General features: G+C 43.2%; 1 protein-coding gene across 1 annotated transcript in view; it reads right to left on the bottom strand.

Moving 5' to 3' along the window:
- COL18A1 (collagen type XVIII alpha 1 chain) overlaps window positions 1-23,603 on the bottom strand; it is a 585,697-nt gene that overhangs the window by 413,204 nt on the left and 148,890 nt on the right. The window contains exons 5-6 of the mRNA XM_033945055.1: window positions 16,957-17,098; window positions 10,612-10,712 (exon numbers count right to left, since the gene is read on the bottom strand). Coding sequence (XP_033800946.1) covers window positions 10,612-10,712; window positions 16,957-17,098 — 243 coding nt within the window. The remainder of the gene's footprint in view (window positions 1-10,611; window positions 10,713-16,956; window positions 17,099-23,603) is intronic.

The following is a 23,603-nucleotide window of genomic DNA, read 5'->3' as shown; positions in this document are numbered from 1 at the left end:
GCCCGTAATGTAGTGCAGGGTGGGGTTAGGGGGTCGCCGTGGCCAGGAGGACTTGGGCTCCCTCCTGGCCCGATATTGTCGGGGAGTTGGGGAATCGGCGGGGCAAGAGGGCTTGGGCTCCCTTTTGCCCCGATCGTGTCGGGGAGTCGGGGGGGCAAGAGGGCTTGAGCTCCCTTTTGCCCCGATCGTGTCGGGGAGTCGGGGGGGCAAGAGGGCTTGAGCTCCCTCTTGCCCCGATCGTGTCGGGGAGTCGGGGGGGGCAAGAGGGCTTGAGCTCCCTCTTGCCCCGATCATGTCGGGGAGTCGGGGGGGGCAAGAGGGCTTGAGCTCCCTCTTGCCCCGATCGTGTCGGGGAGTCGGGGGGCAAGAGGGCTTGAGCTCCCTCTTGCCCCGATCGTGTCGGGGGTGCCAGGGACCACACGGAGTCACCCACCGTACCACCCGATTCGGGTAAGCGCAGGTATCGGTGGGTGGCTTATTTGTGGGGGGGTGCCTTATTTTACATTTTTTTCTAAAAAGGGGGGGCTGTCTTATTTGATGGCCCTGCCTTATCATCGGGGAAACACGGTAGAAAGAAAAAAAAAAAAATGAACAGTTAAGTCCCAGTTTTTGCCGCTGAGACTCTGCCCTCTCACTGTAAAATTAGACTCTACTTAGTCTGTCTTTAAATTTAAAAAATGTGTGTTGTTTTAAAAAACAATTATGTTTTTAGATGTATCTAAATAAAAATAATAACCAAAAATTTATCTTTTTTTATGTCATCTTAGCATATTTTATGCTACAGAACGAATTATTTTTTTTAACATGTATTGTTATGGGAAAACGCGTTTCACACAACGAACGTTTCACATAACAAACTTGCTCCTGGAACGGATTAAGTTCGTTGTGTGAGGCACCACTGTATTTGGGGCTTCATACTAGCTTATCCTCCCCAGAGCCGTCTCCTCCACAATGTTCGGCGTCCAGAACAGCATACATGCAGGAACTGCAATCAATTGGCGAACAATTGGCTGATGTACAAGGTGGGGGCATGGTGACAAATGTGAGACGTCAGTAATTGGTGAGTAGTGAAGGAGTGGAAACATCTGTCTCTACCCTTCCCATGGCAATTACTTTGGATTCTATTTGGAAGGCCATTACCAAACTAACCTCTGCAGTAAAAAAAAAAACAAACTTCAGCTGAAGTAGCTGTTCTACTTTCAAGGTTGATTCACTTAATAAAACAGTAGAGGATGTTTGACAAGAGACTTCCATTAAATTTCAACAAGTTTGCTCTGATGTTCAAACTCTTAAGAAATTTAAAAATGTAGTAGTAAAAGACCAAATTTATTTGCAAAGGAAAATAGAGCAAATTGAAAATTATAATAGAAGACTGAATCTCAGATTTTTTAATTTCCCACATGATTCTGCTATACTACCTTTGGATATGTTCAAGAAATATTTGATTGAGATATTACATTTTTCTTCTGAAATTATTCCTCCTTTGAATAAGGTATATTTCTTGAATATAACTAAAAATGTACAAGCAGAAATAAATATCACATCATCTTTTACACCAGAAATTGGACTTATATTTCAGCAATTTTGGAAGAGTCAGTCTCAGATACTACAGATAGGTCTACTTTGATAGTCTCCTTCATCTTTGAGCAAGATTTGAATAATATACTGACATATTATTTCCACAATTTGAAGGTTTCTTTTTATGAGCAGAGAGTTTGGTTATATCTTGATGATACTAAGATAACACAAGAGCAAAGGAGGGCTATTCTTTCTTATAGATGAGAGACAGTAGATCTTGGAGCTACATTTCAATTATGTTATCCATGTAAATGTTTAGTAAAACCGGGAGATTTAAAATATATATTTTTGATCCAGAGCAATTAAAAAGTTTTATAGATCCAAAGAAGATTATTAATGATTAGTCAGCTGTTAAATAGGATATATCGTTGTATTAGTGCTAGGGCTTTATCGTAATTGTTTATTTTCCTCTACTGACTCCTTCTATGTTTGGTGTATCCCCCTTACTTTATTAGTGGACTAATGAGGATAACAACTATTTTTGGAAGAAATATCCAAGCGATCGAAATGCAAGGGACCTAGGATAAGGAAGAAGTGATATGGATCGTTCTGAAAAGAGAAGATGGAACTTCTATCTACGTGAGTGTAGTCTACAGACCTCCGACTCAATCGCAGCAAATTGATAAGGATCTGATTGTGGATATCCAAAAGTTTGCAAGTAAAGAGGAGGTGCTGGTGTTGGGAGATTTCAACCTGACGGATGCGGACTGGAATGTTCCGTCTGCGAAATCGGAAAGAAGTAGGGAGATTGTGGATGCCTTTCAAGAGGCTCTGCTCGACAAATGGTGATGGAACCCACGAGGGAAAAAGCGATATTGGATCTGATCCTCACAAATGGAGAGAGTATCTCTAATGTTCGAGTGGGTGCTCACCTGAGAAGTAGTGATCAAACAGTTTGGTTTGATATAATGGATAAAGTGGACAGCGGCCGCACGATACTTAAAGTCCTAGATTTCAAACATACAGACTTTAATGAAATGGGAGAGTACCTGAAGAAAGAGCTGTTAGGATAGGAGGACATAAGAAAAGTGGAAAGATAGTGTTCTAAACTGAAAGGAGCGATAAAAATGGCTATGCACCTTTATGTGAAAAAAATAAATAAAAACAAGAGAAAAAGGAAGCCGATATGGTTCTCCAAACTAGTGATGGAGAAAATAAAGGCGAAAGAGTTGGCGTTTGTGAAATATTAAAAAAAAACCAAGAAGAGGAGTGCAGAAAGGACTACAGGATGAAACTGAAAGAAGCCAAGAGAGAGATATGTCTGGCAAAGCACAGGCGGAAGAACAAATGGCTAAAAATGTAAAAAAGGGAGACAAAATTTTTTTCTGATATATTAGTGAAAGGAGGAAGATGAAAAATGGAATTGCTAAACTAAAAGATGCTGGGAACCGATATGTGGAGAGTGATGAGGAAAAAGCAAATGTGCTAAACAAATATTTCTGTTCTGTGTTCACAGAAGAAAATCTTGAAGAAGGACCAAGATTGTCTGGCAAAGTTACACGAGAAAATGAAGTAGATTTTGCGCCGTTCATGGAGAAGAGCATTTATGAGCAACTTGAAAAACTGAAGGTGGACAAAGTGATGGGACCAGACGGGATCCATCCCAGGATACTGAGGGAGCTCAGAGAGGTTCTGGCGGATCCTATTAAAGACTTGTTCAAAAAGTTTCAAGTTTATTAAAAATTTGATAAAACGCTAGTCATAAATTCTAAGGGGCACATAATCGAAAGAGAAAAACGTCCAAAAACCAGCCTAAGTCGGCACTTGGACGAACATTTCTCAAAAACATCCAAGTGCCCATAATAAAAATGGGTTTTGGATTTATTTCTAAACGACCTAGGCCTTCATAGTGCCGCTGAATGACCAAAGCTAAACGGGGCGTTTCAGGAGGCGTGTCGAGGGCGGGACGTTGGCCAGCTTAGACTTAGTCGTACAGCATGTATAACCGAAAGTTTTACAACAGAGCCTAGACGGAACTTGGATGTTGTGACTTAGACCATGTAAAACATGCAAACACATAAAACAGAACCCCACAGACTACCCCAATGATCACCAACCCCCCCCCCCACATAAAAATTTTAATCATAACTTTAAAATTCAGCCTCCAGACCATCATCACCTGGCCACCTGGCATAGGAAAGCCTAGTCGTCCAGCCCAGAGGCAGCTTAAGTCATCTTTGGGGTGGGTTAGGGACTCATGGAGAGGAGGACCCATGCCCATAAGCCCCTGTAATCACTGCATTGATATTTAAACATGTGCACTCCCATATACACCCCCAAAACCCTTTTGTACTGGCATATAAGTGACTCCTGCAGCCATAAGGGCTATTGGGGTGGTATATAAGTGGGTCTAGGGGATTCTGGAGGTGGTTTGGGGGGCTCACCGTAACCTATAAGGGAGCAGTAGGGAGGAGAAGACATGGCACCCTTTTATGAAGTTCATAGCAGTGCCCTGTAAGGTACCCCACTATTTAGGTGGCATGTCTGGGTGTGCAGTCCATCACTTTGTAGACCCCTCCCACGTCCAACAAGGCTTGTTCTAGGCATTTTGGACTTGGACGGAAAGTTGGACGAAAATATGGTATAAAGATAGAAGATTTAGTGGCTTGCACGATCAGATCGGCAGGACATATAATTAGACGATTTTCGAAACGAAAAAAAAGTTGGACGTATCTTTCGAAAATGTGTCTTAAGCTGTTTTTTTACTTTGGACGACTTGCGAAATGGACGTAAACAAACTTAGACGTCCCTTTCGATTATGCCCCTCCACGCATTTAACAGTACAATATTTAAAATAGGGTCCAGTTAAACTCTTAATGACATAACTTTACTTACATGGAACAATAGGATGGTGGGGAGAAATACAATTTAAAAGAAAGAGAGAACAATTAAGGATAATAACATAGGGAAAGGAGAAAGAATAAATTTTATATAGGAGATGAATTTTATACTGAAAATGAACTAGAAAAGTTCTATAGACCGTTTAACATTTATATGAGTCTTTATATAAGAGGCTTTTAAGGCCACCTTTAAATTTATCTAAATTCTGTTCGGATCTTAAATATGATGGTAACGAATTCCAAATTGTTGGGGCTATCGTTGCAAAAGAATAGGCCCTACAGATACTAATAGGGATGGGACATGTAGCAGATGTTGTGAAGCGGACCTTAATGCTCTCAGAGAATCATGTGGAATCAGATATTTATGGATAAAAGTGGGTTCCTTGGCTTTCATGGTTTTGTAGGTGATTAAATCCCTGGAGACGGGAGTGGTTCCCGGGGATTGGAGGAGAGCAGAAGTGGTCCCTATTCACAAACGTAGTCACAGGGATGAAGTGGGAAACTACATGCCGGTGAGCCTCACTTCGGTTGTTGGAAAAATAATGGAAGTGTTGCTAAAAGAAAGGATAGTGTACTTCCTTGAATCCAATGGGTTACAGGATCCGAGGCAACATGGCTTTACAAAACGTAAATCGTGTCAAACGAACCTGATTAAATTTTTTGATTGGGTGACCAGAGAGCTGGATCGAGGACATATGCTAGATGTAATTTACTTAGATTTCAGCAAAGCCTTTGATACAGTTCCTCATAGGAGGCTGCTGAACAAACTTGAAGGGCTGAAGTTAGGACCCAAAGTGGTGAACTGGGTTAGAAACTGGCTGTCGGACAGAAACCAGCGGGTGGTGGTTAATGGAAGTCGCTCAGAGGAAGGAACGGTGAGTAGTGGAGTTCCTCAGGGTTCGGTGCTGGAGTCCATCCTGTTCAATATGTTTGTGAGTGACATTGCTGAAGGGTTAGAAGGAAAAGTGTGCCTTTTGGCAGATGATAGCAAGATTTGTAACAGAGTAGACACCGAAGAGGGAGTGGAAAATATGAAAAAGGATCTGCTAAAGTTAGAGGAATGGTCTAATGCCTGGCAACTAAAATTCAATGCAAGTAAATGCAGAGTAATGCATTTGGGGATTAATAATGCTGGGAGGTTAGAAGCTGATATGCACGGACGGGAAGAGGGACCTTGGGGTGATAGTGTCTGAAGATCTAAAGGTGAAGAAACAGTGTGACTAGGCAGTGGCTGTTGCCAGAAGGATGCTAGTCTGTATAGAGAAAGGAGTGACCAGTAGAAGGAAGAAGGTGTTGATGCCCCTATACAGGTAATTGGTGAGGCCCCACTTGGAGTATTGCGTTCAGTTTTGGAGACCATATCTGGCGAAGGACGTAAGAAGATTTGAAGCGGTCCAGAGGAGGGTGATGAAAATGATAGGAGGCTTGTGCCAGAAGACGTATGAGGAGAGACTGGAAGCCTTGAATATGTATACCCTAGAGCAGTGGTCTCAAACTCAAACTCTTTGCAGGGCCGCATTTTGGATTTGTAGATACTTGGAGGGCCTCAGAAAAAATAGTTAATGTCTTATTAAAGAAATGACAATTTTGCAAGAGGTAAAACTCTTTATAGTTTATAAATCTTTTCTTTTGGCTAAGTCTTAATAATATTGTAATTTATAGCTAAAGAGACATATGTTCAAGAAACTGTTTTGTTTTACTTTTGTGATTATGATAAACATACCGAGGGCCTCAAAATAGTACGGCCCCTGGGCCACGAGTTTGAGACCACTGCTCTAGAGGAAAGGAGGGACAGGGAGGGTATGATTCAGACGTTCAAATACTTGAAGGGTATTAACGTAGAACAAAATATTTTCCAGAGAAAGGAAAATGGTAAAACCAGAGGACATAATTTGAGGTTGAGGGGTGGTAGATTCAAGAGCAATGTTAGGAAATTCTACTTTACAGAGAGGGTGGTGGATGCCTGGAATGCGTTTCCAAGAGAGGTGGTGGAGAAGAAAACGGTGGCTGAGTTCAAAGAAGCATGGGATGAACACAGAGGATCTAGAATCAGAAAATAATATTAAATAATGAAATAAAGCAAGTACTGGGCGACTTGCACTGTCTATGTCTGTATATGGCCATTTGGGGGAGGATGGGCTGGAAAGGGCTTCAATGACTGGGAGGATGTAGATGGGCTGGAGTAGGTTTAGACTGCGATTTTGGCAGTTGGCACCCAAAGCACAGTATCGGGTAGAGCTTTGGATTCTTGCCCAGAAATAGCTAAGAAGAAAAAATAAAAAAAATTTAAATTGTATTAGGTTGGGCAGACTAGATGGACCATTCAGGTCTTTATCTGCTGTCATCTACTATGTTACTATGTTTTCTTAATTTGATTAAGATATCTGGATTTCTGTAGCAAGTGAATACTTGTGTATGGTTTATTTGAAAATGAAAATAAATAATTAATTAATAATTAAATAGTTAATAATTAAAAAAAGAAACTGGTGATCCCTCCCAGCTACTTCCTCTGGATCATGGTGCAAATTGGAGCGGCAAGCCCAGGCAACAAAAGATGCCGCTGCAACTACTTGGACAATCTTCCTATGAACAAAATCTGTGGTCCTGGACATTCTTTAATACCACACTGCCTTCACTGGGAATGAAGGTACGCTTGGTAACCTGCACCACCAGGGAATCCACTTTTGGTAGAACAAAAGAGCTGATTAAATTCAGCATCCATCATATACAGCTTTTGCCACTCAAAGGGGTCCCTCTGGGACCTCCCAATGGTCCATTACCATTTTGGTAATATCTTGATGAGAGGGAAAACAGAAGGTCTGTGCTTTTGTGTTGCTCATAAGCGAGCACTGTATAGCTGAGGACTGCGGAGTGTCTATCTTTAATTCCTGAAGGAAGTCCATAATCACCTCAAAAAGTTTAGAAGGCTTAAACAGCCTGCACACAGTTGGGTCCTCTCTGAGATCAAGGGCCTCCACCAGATCCAGATCCTGAACCCCTAGATATGAAGCAGCATGTCCTGCTACAGAGGACATCAACTGGGGCAGTAAAGGCATTGGTATAAAGCCCTTTTCATCCCAGTCTTCATCAGACTGAACTTTCTCGTCTTGCACATGACATTGTTGCTGGGGAATTACGCTCTTTGGGGGAAATTCCTACCACCAGCATGGCCAAGATCCCCAAGGGTTCCATGCAGCCCTTATTAATCATGTAAGTTTCAAACATCATAATAATAAATTCAGGGGGCAATCCATATTCAGGACATCCAGATGGCCCCTTAGACACTCATGAGCCCCTTTCCGGGGTTTTGTGGCCGCGGCATGGCTGCGCTTCATCGGGAACGCACTTGCACTGTCCGAACCTAGACTTTTCTCCTGGCCCTCGCACTATCTAGACACTAACACACCCTGAAAGACTAGATGAGGCTAAGCCAGCAGCTCCCACCTCTCTCCCCCCACCCCCCTTACGTGTCGCATGGGACAAGAATGATCTTCAGACTGCCATACAGTGCAAATCTGGCATGAATCCAATGTATCTTGATCTGAGGAGTACATCTCACCTATTTTTGAGCAAAATCGAGGTATTTTGAGGCAGATAGAGGCTTTTAATTTCAAATTGCGAAATCTAAGATGGTCGCCACACTATACTGGGTTCCAAACAAAATATTTTGGGATTTTAGAGGTGGGGGGACTCTGGCACTAGCACCAGAACCTTAAAAAAAGCCCCTGATTTTAAATACACCTCTCCCCCACACTGATTTTGTTTTTCAAGCAGTCAATCTGTTACTCACTGTGCCATGCTATGTGCTAGGACCCGCTTGTTCTGAAGCTGCAAACAGCTTAAAGGGAGAACTCTGTCTCAAAAAACTCACTGTGCCATGCTATGTGCTTGGACCTGTTTGTTCTGAAGCTGCTGACAGCTTAAAATCTGGACTGCTTGTTTCTCTGAACTGCCTCTCGGGCCCCAAACCAGCCAAAGACCTCAAAACCCACCAGTAGTGCTGCCCGATTCAGGAAAAAAAAATTGATTCGATTCGATTCAGCCTATTGAATCGATTTTTCGATTCAATTTTCCTGCCCAATTGGGTGGTTTTTTTTTAAACATCATAGTGGGTTTATTTTATAGCCTCTTCACCCCTTTTATAGCCCTTTAATAGCCCTTTGCCCTCTCCTAACCACACTGGCGCTGTGGTGTAAACAAAATAAACAAACAAAAAAAAACCTTTTCCTCTCTCTGTTAAATCCTAACTCACGTTCGCGGTCTAACACCAGCTCTGGCAGGATACACGTTTCAAATCTGACATATTGTAATTCCAAAACAGAAAATAAAATTAGTTTTTCTACCTTTTGTTGTCTGGTCATTATTCAAATCTTGTTGGTCCCAGGCTCTGATAACTTGCTTGCCAGGATCTCCTTCTTTCTTCTTGCTAACCATCAATATTCCATCTCTGTCCTCCCCTTCCGTTTCCCTTCCCTCTCTAAGAGGTCTGGCATCTTTCCTTTTTTTTGTCTCCATCCACAGATCCACCTTCTCTCAACTACCCTTTCATCCAGCATTGCTCCCTCCTTCCCCACCACCCCAGGGTCCACCATCTCTCCCTTTCTGTTCCTTTCATCCCTAAATCCCATTGTCCACCATCTCTCTCCCTCTCATCTGTTTTAGATCCATTATTTCTTCCCCCCAAAGTCCGGCATATGCACGTCTCTTTGAACCCCCTTCCCTCCCTCTCTCCATGTACTTCTACAACAGGGCCCCCTCCCCTGAATGTCTGCACCCCCCTGAAGGCCTACACCCCACCCCTGAAGGCCTGCATGTCCCCACCTGAAGGCCTGCACACCACCCTTGAAGATCAGCCTGTCCCCCCTGAAGGCCTGCACCTCCCCTGGAAGGTATGTACCACCCCTCCTGAAGGCCTACACCCCATCCCTGAAGGCCTGCATGTCCCCCCCTGAAGGCCTACACCCCACCTCTGAAGACCAGGCTGCACCCCCCCCCGGAAGACCTGCACCCCCCCTGAAGGCCTGCCTGTCCCTTCTGAAGGCCTGTACCCCCCATGAAGGACTACACCCCCCCCCCACAAAGGACTACAACCCCCCTCACCCCGGAAGGCCTGCGTGTTTAATTTATCTAAATTCAGCAGCCTGCCTTGCAGAAGAAGATCGCTGGCTCTAGCGATCTTTGCAAGCTGCCATAGGTCGTCCGAGTTGTCTTCTCTCTGCCGCAGTCCCGCCCCTTCTCGGGGCAGCAGAGAGAAGACAACTCGGACGACCTATGGCAGCTTGCAAAGATCGCTAGAGCCAGCGATCTTCTTCTGCAGGGCAGGCTGCTGAATTTCGGTAAATTGCTGCGGGAAGCCAGACACTAGCGGGGAAGCCACTTCCCGACTGACCCTCCCCACTCGCCCTCTAAAGTAGGAGCGGCAGGCCAGCAAGAGGCAGTGCTGCCGTCTTGCTTTAGGGGCGAGGGGGGAGGGTCAGTCAACGAATCGGGAGGTCGATTTTTTGGTGTGGTAAATCGATTCGAATCGATTCATCCGAAGTGAATCGGTGAATCGATTTGAATCATGAATCAGGCTGCACTACCCACCAGAACCTTACGCACGCTATGGGGGGAGGAAAGCAGTCAGCTCTGATCCTGGAAAAAAACACCATGAAGCCACTCAGCCCACAGCAGGCCAGAACTTGGGGCAAATCTTGCTCCCAAGGGAATGATCCCCGAGCCCCAGAACTGGTAGCGCAGGCTGTCCAAGTGAGTTCACTGCAAAGCAGTCTGCCCCTTGGAAGCAAACCTTCTCCCACAGACTCTTATAGGGTAAGCAAGAACCAAATTTAGTGGAAAAATAAACACAAGTAGAAAAAACAGGATCCTACCATCTCACTTGTAGAGAGACAACTGAGGAGGAATTAGAGGACAGCCCAGAGGGATGGGAGGCAGAGCAAAAGAATCCAAATAAGACTCTCTACAAGAATTATCATGATAATGGGTTGACTACCCAAAGGTTCAGGAATATTTTGTCTGTCGCACTAGAATAAGCAGTTATGATGTATTTTTGATAGATATATAATTGATACATATTTTTGATAGATATATTTGAAAAGTCAGAATCCAACATAAAAGTTGATTCAGTACATTCAGCATTTCTCCTTTCATGTATTGAGACGTAAAGAGAGTTTGTTCTTTCTGTATTTCTTACCTTCTCACCTTTATCACCTCTTGCATCAGGACTCACACCTACTCCACTGTCTCCTTTAGGGTCAGTGAGATCAAGCTCCCCTTTTTCTCCTTTTACTAAAACTGAAAATCAAAGGATAAATTCAGAAAAACATATCGTTACTATAATTCAATTTGTCGCCTTCTAATTTACTCCATTAATTGTATTCATGCTTATATTTGGTCGTTTTTCTATTGTTATGCTGTTAAAACAATTGCAAGTTTCACATCAAGCTATACCTGCTGTATACCATTTTGAGTGAATCGCTTCATAATGGTGGTTCATAGATCCCAATAAATATATTCAAGGTAAGATTAACTCAACACAAACTTTAAGAAAGCTGATCTTTAACCAAGATGTTAGTTACCCTGCAATTTTTAAGTCCATTTCTTTAGATACAGAATGACTTGTTAGTGGCATCTCCTTCAACAAAGCTGCTATTTATGTAAGATACCAGTATTGGAATGATCACTGGCCTTTAGCATCTCTATGAAACTTCAAGAGACCAAATACATCTAATCAAGTTTCTGTTCCGGTTGTAAAGGGAATCTCTCTGAACATCTGCTGAGAAACCTAAAATATAATACCTTTATAGAGATATTCATTGTGAGCAGAAGTGGATGGGTTGGAGTGATTTAATTCCTATAGAATTCCTATAGAAATCACTCAGTTGGAGTGATTTAATTCCTATAGAATCTTTACTTTCCTTAAAAGAAGATCCAGTAGTGTGAAATAGGGTTTTGGGAAATACTCCAGTCCATTCTGAAGATTTTCAAACGCAATGGACAACAAGGTAAAGATTGCACTCCTTGCAATTCAGAATCACAGGTAGACAGCAGAAATTTAATAGTATCTTGAGATCAAAGTGTGTCTCTCTGAGCAGGGATAATGCTCATGGATTTTGACACTTGCTCTGTGCCTTCTTCCTGATTCTGGACTGAGGACATATCTTCACAGCAACTCTAACAAAATCATTAACCATATTGTATAAAAGATATTGCATCTGCTCTGGTAGTGACAATAAAACTGACAGAGAAAACTTAGCCACTGTGACCAGAACCAGAGTGAATGCTAGCAGATGGACTGATGACTGTGCCAGGACATGATAGCCTGGATGTCTGTGCTATAACTAGATAAGACATTTGCATTAGTTCTGTGATAGGCATATTAGTACACAATGATTTTGTGCTATACTAGAACTTTCAGGACTACTGCTGACAGAGCTGAGGTCTCTATGCAAAGTGCAAAAGACTAGAGCAGCAATATGGCTTCATTGAAGCATTTTAGACTGAACTGCCTTGCATAGGGTTAACAAGATGTCCAAGAAAAACCCGGACATGTCCTCTTTTTAGATGACTGTCCAGGTGCCCACATGGTCTTTCCAAAACCCGGCAGTTTGTTCAGGTTTTGGAAAGTCCCAATAAGCTCCGGCCACATCTGGAGGGTCTCTGAGCAAGTGCTGATGATGTCACACACATCTGCACATGCTCCAGGTCTTCCAGACGCATCCGGAGCTCGTCAGGGAAGAAGAGAGGAAGCTTTGTGGGGGTGGGGCTAGGGTCAGGACTAGGCAGGGCCGGAAGCAGAATGGGGTGGGGCCATGTGGCTAGGGTTTTGAGTCCCAAAATCTGGTAACCCTAGGTTTGCACTTAGAGACCACATCCTGAATAGCATGAGTGTAGAGGTGCGAGTATTTTTTCAGTGTTTTTGAGGGTAGCTTTGAAGTTGCCTTAGATTCATGCCTCTGTAAGTATGTTGAAGACCACTAGACATATGCTGCTTGGAAGAGTCTGGTGCTACTCCTTTGTGACTGGACTCTTTGGACTCTTAAGAAAACACTGCACATGAAAGCACAGCAACATCCACAAAGAGTGATCTCTCTACAGATAATCTTTTCTCCTCCTGTACAAGTAAGGGCCTTTTTTTCTACATTGTAATGACAGCAGAATTAATACTTTCAACCTGAGGAAGTATCCTTCTACAGTGCTTACACTGAGGCTGGTTTGGTATGCTCCCACCCAGATAAGGCATCTAGATAATGATTTGAATATCTGGATCTTTCTATCTCACCAAAGGAAGGATTAGGACCCTAATTTTACCTGTGACATTTTCTATAGGAAAAATAAAATCAAATTAAAAGAAAAACTATAAAATTATTGAAAACAATGTTGTAAGACAAATATGTGGAGAAACCTCTTCATTGATGGGAGAACTTTCTTTTTGCACCCATTTTTAAGAAAATAAAACCGGGGAGCTGAGGAGGTTGCTGTGCTTAGAACTTTACAGTTAGTTCTGAACTCTGGCATAATTCTTCTGACCTAGTGTTATGCAATAAATTCACCTGCTTATGTGCCTGATTATATCCTGCTTGTCAGTGAGAGAGATGTACCGTATATACTCGAATATAAACCCATCCGAATATAAAGCGAGGTAACCTTTTTCCCCCCAAAAGGACGACTTGAATATAAACCAAACTCATAAGCACATAAGCACATAAGCACATAAGCATGGCCTCTGCCGAGTCAGACCATAGGTCCATCATGCCCAGCAGTCCGCTCCCGCGGCGGCCCCCCCAGGTCAATGACCTGTAGTGATCTATTACTCAAGAGCATTTTGTCTTGTATAGTAACCCTCTAATTTTACCCCTGGATTTCCTTACCCCTCAGGAATTCGTCCAATCCCTTTTTGAAACCCAAAACCGTACTCTGCTCAACCACCCCCTCTGGAAGCGCATTCCAGGTGTCCACCACCCTCTGGGTAAAGAAGAACTTCCTAGCATTTGTTCTAAAACTATCTCCCTTCAATTTTTTTGAGTGTCCTCTAGTTCTTGTTGCCCCCGCCAGTCTGAAAAATCTGTCTCTCTCTACCTTCACTATACCCTGCATGATCTTATAAGTTTCTATCATATCCCCTCTAAGTCTCCTCTTTTCTAGGGAAAAGAGCCCCAACTTCTCCAGCCTCTCAGCATACGAGAGGTTTTCCATGCCCTTTATCATTTTTGTCGCTCTTCTCTGGACCCTCTCCAGAGTATCGCCATATCTTTCTTTAGGTACGGCGACCAGTACTGGACGCAGTACTCCAGATGCGGTCGCACCATTGCCCTGTACAGCGGGAGGATAACTTCCTTGGTTCTGGTAGTGATACCTTTTTTGATAATGCCCAACATTCTGTTCGCCTTTTTTGAGGCCGCTGCGCATTGTGCTGCCGGTTTCATTGTTTTATCCACCAAGACCCCCAAGTCCTTTTCTAGGTTGCCTTTTCCCAATGCCATCCCCCCCATCATGTAGTTGTACATCAGGTTCCCTTTCCCTATGTGCATAACTTTACATTTCTCCACATTAAAACTCATCTGCCATTTATCTGCCCACTCACTCAGTTTGTCCAGATCCCTTTGGAGTTTTTTACATTCCTCTACAGTTCTAACCTTACCGGAGAGTTTTGTGTCATCCGCAAATTTTATAACTTCACACTTTGTCCCTGTTTCCAAGTCATTAATAAATATATTGAATAGCAGCGGTCCCAGCACTGACCCTTGTGGGACGCCACTTGTGACCCCTTTCCAGTCAGAATAGTGTCCCTTTACTCCTACCCTCTGTTTCCTGTTTGCCAACCAGTTTTTGATCCATCTGTGTATGTCCCCTTCCACCCCGTGGTTCCACAGTTTCCTTAGAAGGCGCTCATGAGGTACCTTGTCGAAGGCTTTCTGGAAGTCTAGGTATACTATATCTATGGGGTCACCTTTGTCCAAATGTCCGCTTATCCCCTCGAAGAAGTGCAGTAGGTTTGTTTGGCAGGATCTTCCAGTACAGAAACCATGCTGGCTTGTTCTCATCAGCTTATTTTTTTCTATGTGCTCACTGATACTGTTCTTGATCAATGATTCGGCCATCTTCCCCGGAACTGAGGTCAAGCTGACCGGTCTATAATTCCCCGGGTCGCCTCTGGTTCCTTTCTTGAAGATAGGTGTAACATTTGCTATCCTCCAGTCTTCCGGTATTACCCCTGTTTTCAGGGATAGGTTACAAATCTGTTGCAGTAACTCCGCTATTTCGTTTCTAAGTTCTCTTAGTATTCTTGGGTGAATTCCGTCCGGGCCTGGCGATTTGTCAGTTTTTAGCTTATCTATCTGTTTGAGTACGTCTTCGAGGCTTACTTCCATGCACGATAATTTTTCCTCTTGGTCCCCCTTGAAGAATTTTTCCGGTTCCGGAACATTGGATGTGTCCTCTTTTGTGAAGACCGACGAGAAGAACGTGTTTAATCTATCCGCCACTTCCTTTTCCTCCTTTACCACTCCTTTCCTATCCCCCTCATCCAGGGGTCCCACTTCCTCCCTCGCTGGCTGTTTCCCTTTCACATATCGAAAGAAAGGTTTAAAGTTCCGTGCCTCCTTTGCAAGTTTCTCTTCATATTCTCTCTTTGCTGTTCTGACTACGCGGTGGCATTCTTTTTGGTGCTTCCTGTGCTTTTTCCAATTTTCCTCAGTTTTATCCTTTTTCCATGTCCTGAAGGATTTTTTCTTATCTCCTACCACCTTCTTAACTTCTCTTGTTAACCATGCTGGGTCCTTTGCTTGATTCTTTCTGCCCCCTTTTCTAAATCTGGGTATATATCGTCTTTGCGCCTCGTTCACTGTGTCCTTAAAAAGGGTCCAGGCTTGGTCCACCGTCAGTGCCTTTCTGGTGCTGTTCTTGAGTTTTCTCTTTACCATGTGTCTCATGGCATCATAGTTCCCTTTCTTGAAGTTGAACGTTGTTGCAGTGGTTCTCTTCCCCTTTGGCATACTTAGTTCCACTTTGAATTGGATCGTGTTGTGGTCACTGTTCCCTAAAGGTCCCGCTACTTCCACTTGGCAGGAGACTGTGGGAATGTGTCAGCCATTTTGAATAGTGAGCCTTCAAGGGGCAGGAGGATCGCTTTTGCCCTGACTCACCATTGGACTAGCAGGACTTAAAGTAGACCAGGGGAGAGACCTGCAATGGGTCCATATCTGTTTTATCATTCCCTCTTTGAGAAATTTCATAACCCTTATTTGTACTGTTTGTCTATTTTAATTAGATTGTAAATTCTATTGAGCAGGGATTGTCTCTTACATGTTTAATGTACAATGTATAGTGCTGCATATGTCTAGCAGCACTGTAGAAATGATAAGTAATAGTAGTAGTAAGACTCGAATATAAACCGAGACCCCCATTTTGGGCCCCAAAATCTAGATTTATATTTGAGTATATACAGTAATTTAATTTTCTGTTTTAACCCTTTATTTGGCATTTTTGCTCAGAAGCAACAAGTTTTTCTGCATCTCCCAAATGCCTGTTACTTGGCACTGGTGCTCTCATTCAACATCAAGTTACTTAAAGCAGCCATTTCCACCATCTGCCAATTAAAGGGTTAACCTCTAGTGGATTATAACTTCATATTACTCTGCATAGCATAAAATACAAACTCATCAGGGTATAAACAATAAAAGTAAACAAAATAATTTATACTTTTACTCAGTTAAACTGACTACCCAGTAGATCAGGAACAATACTGTATTTCCCCATATATAGGCCGTGGCCTATATATGGGTTTTGCAAGCCGGCCCAGTGGGTGTGGCTTGCATATCTGGGGCAGCCTATACAGCATTTTAAAATCATCCCCCCGCCCTCCCTTACCTCCCTCGCTGGTGGCAGCCTCCTCAAATCGCGCGACATCGTCGCAGAGCAATTTTTTTTTGTCTGCAGGCCGTCTCCACCTCCCTCTCTGGCGGTGAGTCCCACGAGAACTTACTGCAAAGCCATAGAGGAAGCAGCGCGGGGCCAGCCTGCAGACACAACAATCGTTCCTGCTCTGCAACACTGGCGGCGCAATTTAAGGAGGCCAACATCAATGAGGGAGGTAAGGGGAGGGAGGGTGGGGGACTGATTTTAAAATGCTGTATAGGCCGCCCAGTTACAGGTAGATAAGCCGCAGCTACTAAAATGGGGCAGCTTATCTACCAGTTTTTAAACTCGTATAGGCATTTTTTGCGACCTATACAGGGGGGCGGCCTATATGTAGGGAAATAAGGTATACTATACTTCTTAATATGATCAAAGATCCAAAACTTATCATTTAAATGTATGTCCTCCTACTAAAGCTTAGCACATGCTATATGCTGAGAAGACCACAGGTATAAAATGGGCTTCTTAACATTTAGCACACACTAAGCTTTAACAAGAGAGTTCCTTAGAAAGCTTATACTAAAACTAACTTTGGAGAAATAGCTAACACTTCACTGAAAATCAAATTTGCTGATCTTGCTGGTACACAGGTGACAAGGTAAAAGCAGAGAACAATGATTACCTGGAGAGCCTGGAAATGGCATTTTGTTAGTGCTTGGACCAAAGTCAACATTTAATTTGTCCTCAGTTACTACAGGCTTCATGGCTGTAGGAGGGCTGGTGACAGGTGGCTGCTCTGCAAGTCTAGATACCATAGAAGTCACCTGAATAGGAAGAGAACAGAATTGAAGTGCACCCTTTTAAAAAAGTTAATAAAAATATAGAGTTGACTGAGTACATAAAAGGATAATTGATTAATTTAGGTAATCTCGACTAACTACACATAGAGCGCACACTGAAGGCTTTTATTTCAGCCACTGGCATCTTTTTTTCCTGCCTTCCAAAAATATCCTACCATTAGATATCTCACTGAAAGTTTCTCAGCAAGTTCTCTCCACCCTCACCAGTCATGCGCAAGCCAGTCTTGAACCTATAATCTTCAGGTTGAAAGGTAGCAACCTTTCATGTAAACTACAAATTCTTAAAATTATATAAGAATTTTTTAAAGTATCATTTACCAATCTCAGCTTGATAAGCTATAAACGCATGCTGTGCCTCTGTAAGGTTTGGTCAGTCATGTTTGGACTAGGCATCTCTGCAGCCTTTAACAATTTGCTTGCTTTCAGCTGAAAGCTGCTCCTATAGTTTGGTAGATCATATGGTTTTTACAACCTGGACTATTCCTGGTTGTATTCCCACTAAAAGCATCAAAGGAAAAACCAGGCCTGGCTCATCCTGCCCCTGAATGATCTGAATCCATCAGGTAGATGTACTTTATATAGTATCAATTGTATCCCAGGTGTGCACCTTGCCAGGTTGTAGCAAGTGACACTTCTTATGATTTTACTTATGATTTGTTTTAAGGCAGTGTAAAATTCTATGTATATGTGATTGGTGGGATATTTTGCTGATATGTGGTTTCGGTATAGAAAATCATGTTTGTACTGTTTTCCCAAAAAGCAAGGCTTAATTTGTAGGAAAAAAAAAAAGAAATGGAACTGTGGGCACGGGCGGAGCCAGTAGTGAACTTACTCCTATACACATAACACTCCTTATGGATAAAAAAAAAGCTGGCATGTACATATACTTGGAAAATTAATATATTTAATAAAACGATTTTAAAAAATATATCAAATATAGTACAGATTTGAAACAGGAACAAAATCTAGGACTGATCAGTGTTTTTACAGAATTTACACATTTGATACTCTAGAGCAGCGATGGCGAACCTATGGCATGCGTGCCAGCTGTGGCATGCGAAGGCCTTGCAACTGGCACGCGGGAAGGTCCGCAATAGAGAGCTGCACGGGTCGCGGGGATCCCGTGGGGACGCCTCTGAGGGTCGCGGGGTTCCTGCGGGGCTGGATGTACTAAGTCGCGCGGCTTTTCTCCCTACCTGCTCTGCTTGCAGCACAGAGCCGAACGGAAGTCTTCCCGAAGCCAGCGCTGACGTCGGTAAACAAAGCCCTCCCTCCCTCCGACGTCTACGCTGACGTTGGGAAGACTTCCGTTCGGCTCTGTACTGCAGGCAGGGTAGGTAAGGAGGAGTAGCCTCGCAGCTCGAGTGGCTACCAAGGGAGGGGGGCGGTCCGCCCCGCCCCGCCCCGTGTGCAGCACAGCCGGCCAGGTCCCCTTATTTTTGTGGAGCTAACCCGACCGACCGACAACAGCCCTGGTCCGACAAACCTCCCTGCCCTTAACCGTGAATCTAAATTACTGGGTCGGGTTAGCTCCACAAAAGTAAGGGGACCTGGCCGGCTGTGCTGCACCCGGGGCGGGAGAGAAGGAGGGGGGAGAAGGACGCTGAAAGCACTGGGGAAGACAAAGGGGTGAAGAAGGACGCTGAAAGGCCATGGGGAAGACGGGGTGGGGGGGGGGAAGGACACTGAAAGCATTTGTGGAAGACAGAAGGGGGAGAAGGACGCTGACAGGACATGGGGAAGACGGGGGGGAGGAGAAGGACGCTGAAAGTACATGGGGAAGACAAAGGGGTGAAGAAGGACGCTGAAAGGCCATTGGGAAGACGGGGTGGGGGGGAAGGACACTGAAAGCATTTGTGGAAGACAGAAGGGGGAGAAGGACGCTGACAGGACATGGGGAAGACGGGGGGAGAAGGACGCTGAAAGCACATGGGGAAGACAAAGGGGTGGAGAAGGACGCTGAAAGGACATGGGAAAGATGGGGGGTGGGGTGGAGAAGGACGCTGAAAGGCCATGGGGAAGACGGGGGGGGGGGGGGAGAAGGATGCTGAAAGGCCATGGGGAAGACAGAGGGGGGAGAAGGACGCTGACAGGACATGGGGAAGATGGGGGGGGAGAAGGACACTGAAAGGAAATGGGGAAGAGAGAGTGAGGAGAAGACGCTGGCAGGGAAGAAGACAGAGATGTCAGACTATGGGGGGAGCGGAGGGAAGAAGATGGGTGCCAGACCAATTTGGAAGGGGGGAGAAAAGGAGAGGCACAGTAACAGAGCAAATGGAAGACGCAGAAGGAAGAGAGACAGTGGATGGAAGGAACTGAATGAGAACATGAGGAAAGCAGAAACCAGGCAACAAAGGTAGGAAAAGAATTCTATTTCTTTTTTTCTTGCTTCAGGATAAAGTAGTATATTAGTTGTGTTGATAAAAATTTATAAACAAAAGAGGCTCTGGTAGAAACCCGTTTACAAAGTGTGTATTCTTCCCAATTAATATTTCCAAATTAATAAAGTCTTTTTGCTTATTTGTAAACGGGTTTCTACCAGAGCCTTTAATTCAGTAGCATAATTAAATGAAATAACTATTTCTGAAGTTTATAGGGACGGGCGGGGACGGAGGGGATTCCTCACGGGGACGGGCGGGGACGGAGGACATTCCTCGCGGGGACGGGTGGGGATGGAGGGATTCCTCACGGGGACGGGTGGGATTCCTCACGGGGACGGGTGAGACTTTGGCGGGGACGGGTGGGGATGGGTGGGATTTCTGTCGCCGCGCAACTCTCTAGTCCGCAATTAAGATATGCAGCACGGCGGGAGGCGAGTGTGCCGGTGTCTGCTTTGCAGCTCACCTGGCATCAGGGCCGGACTGGCCATTGGGAGGACTGGGCATTGTCCCGGTGGGCCGCGGCCCATCCTCCTGTGCTGGCTGCAGTCCTGTGAGTGGATGTTTAGCCTGCCTGTCTTCCCCTTAGTATCCTATGAGCCAGGCAGTGTGTGAGGGGGAATTGGGGGGAGGAAGAGAAGCTTCACACTGAGTCTGTCACAGGAACTTAGTGAGGCTGTAGTGTGACTCCACATGTGACATCTGTAATCAGGAACAGTTCCTAGTGCTCCCATGCTAGAGAGGTGAGGATATAGGGGGAAGTTAATGTGTCTAATAATGTGCTCCTCTGTAAAAACCTCTGTATCTTCCATGGGGGACATGCTAAATCGAGGAAATAAAAAAGCTGCTTATGATGATTGCATAGAGAAGTTCAGTAAGCTGAGAGGAGGGCTGGGCTCTCTGTGAACAACCAACACACTAATCCTCTGCGCTGTACCTTATGGAAAACTCAATATAGCAAAAAACAGTAAAGTGTATATGTGGCCCTTCACAGTGCTTTTGTAAACATCATAATAAAATAACAAAGGCTCCAATAATGAAAAATAAAAAACCTTTTCCCATACACTCAGGTTGCACAAGTCCGGTTTTCACCCGGACAGTATATTTTTTGACCAAAACGGATGTCTACAATTAGTAAAATTCCCCAATCACATATTTTTTTATGTGGACGGATTTGTATACAGCACTTCATTAGATTTTTTTTATTATACAAATTTTATCTTTTTGTAGACTTGAAGTCTTGAACAAAGAAAATGAGTACAGCAAAAAAAGCAAAAACAGATAGTGAAAGATCATTCCAAGAGGCCTGGACAGAGTACATATGGAGTGATTGAACGCAGTGGGAAAGCATTGTGTATTATGTGTAATGAAAGTGTTGTGTCTCGCACATCAAGTGTCAAACGTCACTTTGAGACCAACCATAACAGTGTTGCTGAACTTGGTTTAGCTCAAAGAAAAGAGTTCCTTGTAGGAAAATTAAAGAAATATCACTCCCAGTCTCTTAGTTTTAGCAACTATCTTTCAAAAACTAATCATCTTACAGTTGCCAGCTTTCAAATTTCACTGTGCATGGTAAAACATGGTAAGCCCCTCTCTGATGGAGATTTTATCAAAAAGGCAATTTTGGCTGGGAGTAATTCACTCTTCCATGATTTCCAAAACAAGGATAAAATTGTGCAGCGCATCTCTGAGATGCCGCTAAGCAGAAATGCTACAAAAGATAGGGTTCTGCGAATGGCTGCTGATGTTAGTCAACAGCTTACTTGCGACTTACAAAAAGCACCCTTCTACTCCATGTGCTTGGATGAAAGTACAGATATGCATGCAAGACTAGCGCTCATTTTGCGTTACGCTACTGGTGACATCATGAGAGAAGAGATTGTAAAACTGCTGTCTTTGCCTGGAAGAACACAAGGGATAGATATCCACAATGCTGTGATGGAGGCTTTTTCATCACTAGACATAAGTCCAGAAAAAGTAGTTTCAGTTACTAGCGAAGGAGCACCTAGCATGGTGGGGACAACATCAGGATTCATTCATTTCTTTGCTAAGGAAGCAAAACATCCACTGATTCAATTTCACTGCATAATACATCAAGAGGCTCTCTGCGCCAAAGAAAGCAGCAAAAAACTTGACGATGTCCTCAAAGATGTAACAAAAATGGTGAACTTCATCATGGTGCGTGCTCTTAATTTTCGACAATTTCAAGCCCTTCTTGATGAGGTTCAGGCACAATATAACACTTTACTGATGTACAATAATGTCCGGTGGCTGAGCAGAGGACGAGTGTTAGAGAGATTTGTGGCCTGCTTGGAAGAAGTTAGGCTATTTATGAACGAAAAGGGGGAAGACTATCCTCAACTCACCAACATGGCCTGGCTTACCAACCTCATGTTCTTTACAGATTTTACTAACCACTTTAATGTACTAAACAAAAAATTACAAGGCATGGAAAAACAGCAGAAAGCATGTTTAGTGACATCAAAGCTTTTGAGAGAAAACTGCATGTTTTTGAAAAAGACCTTGAGAGTGGACAGCTAAAATATTTTCCCAACCTAAAAATACATTTGGATAATTCTACAACATTTGTGGACAGTCATAAAAAACACCAGGAAATCCACAAAGCATATTCCACCATTGTAGCCGAAGCAAAGGAGAATTTTAGTAAAAGATTTTCTCAGTTCCGTAAGATGGAGACAACCCTTTCATTTATAACTTCCCCAGAAAAGTCCACATTTGAAGATCTTGATCTTTCCTGCTTACAGTGGTTGGATATTCAAAATTTGGAAATGGAGCTACTGGAATTTCAAGAAAGCTCTATCTGGAAAAGTAAATTCAATGACCTGCGTGCGGCTCTTGAACGTATTGAGTGTGAAAGGGTGACAAATGAAATCACAGCTAGCAGTTCTGAAAATGAAATCCTAAAATCGTGGAATTCTCTGCCAGACAATTTTAAGTCCATGAAAGCACTTGGGATTGCTCTTCTTACTTTGTTTGGGTCATCCTATGCTTGTGAGCAGCTGTTTTCGGCTTTGAATCATATAAAATCTGATGCTAGAAACAGATTAACGGATGACATGAGTGCTGCATGTGTTGCTCTGAAATTAACGCACTATGAGCCAAGGATTGACAAGTTATCAGCATGCATGCAACAACAAAAATCACATTAATTTTTTTCAGAGCATGCTCAATGCATATGTTTACATGAAGCAGTGTTTTCAGTTTGCAGTTAAGACACTTTCTAAGTTATTTAAATATTATTTAAAGATGTTATTTAAAAAAGGGACTTTACATGGCCCTGTTGTATTCCAATCTGGAATTTCCAATAAAAACGGTTGGTTTAATTGAAAGCTCTTTTGTTTTCTTTACATCATATTATTAAAAATGTAATGATTTAACTATTTTCTAATTTGATTGTAAATTTTACAAAAAAACGTATAGACTCTTTGGGAATACACACCGAGTCTTGACACAGTTAACAGTTTTAAGAAGTTTATCTTTTTTTTTACTCAGGATACATTTGACATGTTATGTGAATAATACATTTAAAATATATTGTGTAACTGAATCAAATTCTTCCTAAATTCATTAAATTGAATGAAATCATTAAAACATTATAAATTGCCAATAAATTTAAATGAAAACCAAAGGATTGTGAATCAAATTGATTCTCTGACAATACAAAGATTCCAACCTTTAAAAATGATGTTACATAGTTCAGGCAACTTTATAAAGAGTTTTTAGATACTAAAATCTTGTTATTAAGGTTTAATTGACGTGCTGGCACTTTGAGGAAATTCTTTGGTTTTGTGCGGCAGTTTGGGCACTCGGGCTCAAAAAGGTTAGCCATCACTGCTCTAGAGTAAACTAAACTAAACTAAACTAAATCTTAGGTTTGTATACCGCACCATCTCCATGGTCATAGAGCTCGGCGCGGTTGAGGAGACAAAAAGCTGATTAGTCTTCTGGAGAGTTGCAGTTTTGTCCAGATAAAACAGCAGTGTCCTCCTGCAATCCAGTGTATGAAGACTTTGTTCCGCAAACAAAGAATGAGGAGGGGGGAGAAACGATAGTAAGACTATAGATTAATA

Source organism: Geotrypetes seraphini, chromosome 5, assembly GCF_902459505.1.
Source record: "Geotrypetes seraphini chromosome 5, aGeoSer1.1, whole genome shotgun sequence".
Taxonomy (NCBI): domain Eukaryota; kingdom Metazoa; phylum Chordata; class Amphibia; order Gymnophiona; family Dermophiidae; genus Geotrypetes; species Geotrypetes seraphini.
Note: the sequence above shows the minus strand (reverse complement) of the source record. Positions and strands in the feature narration are given on the sequence as shown.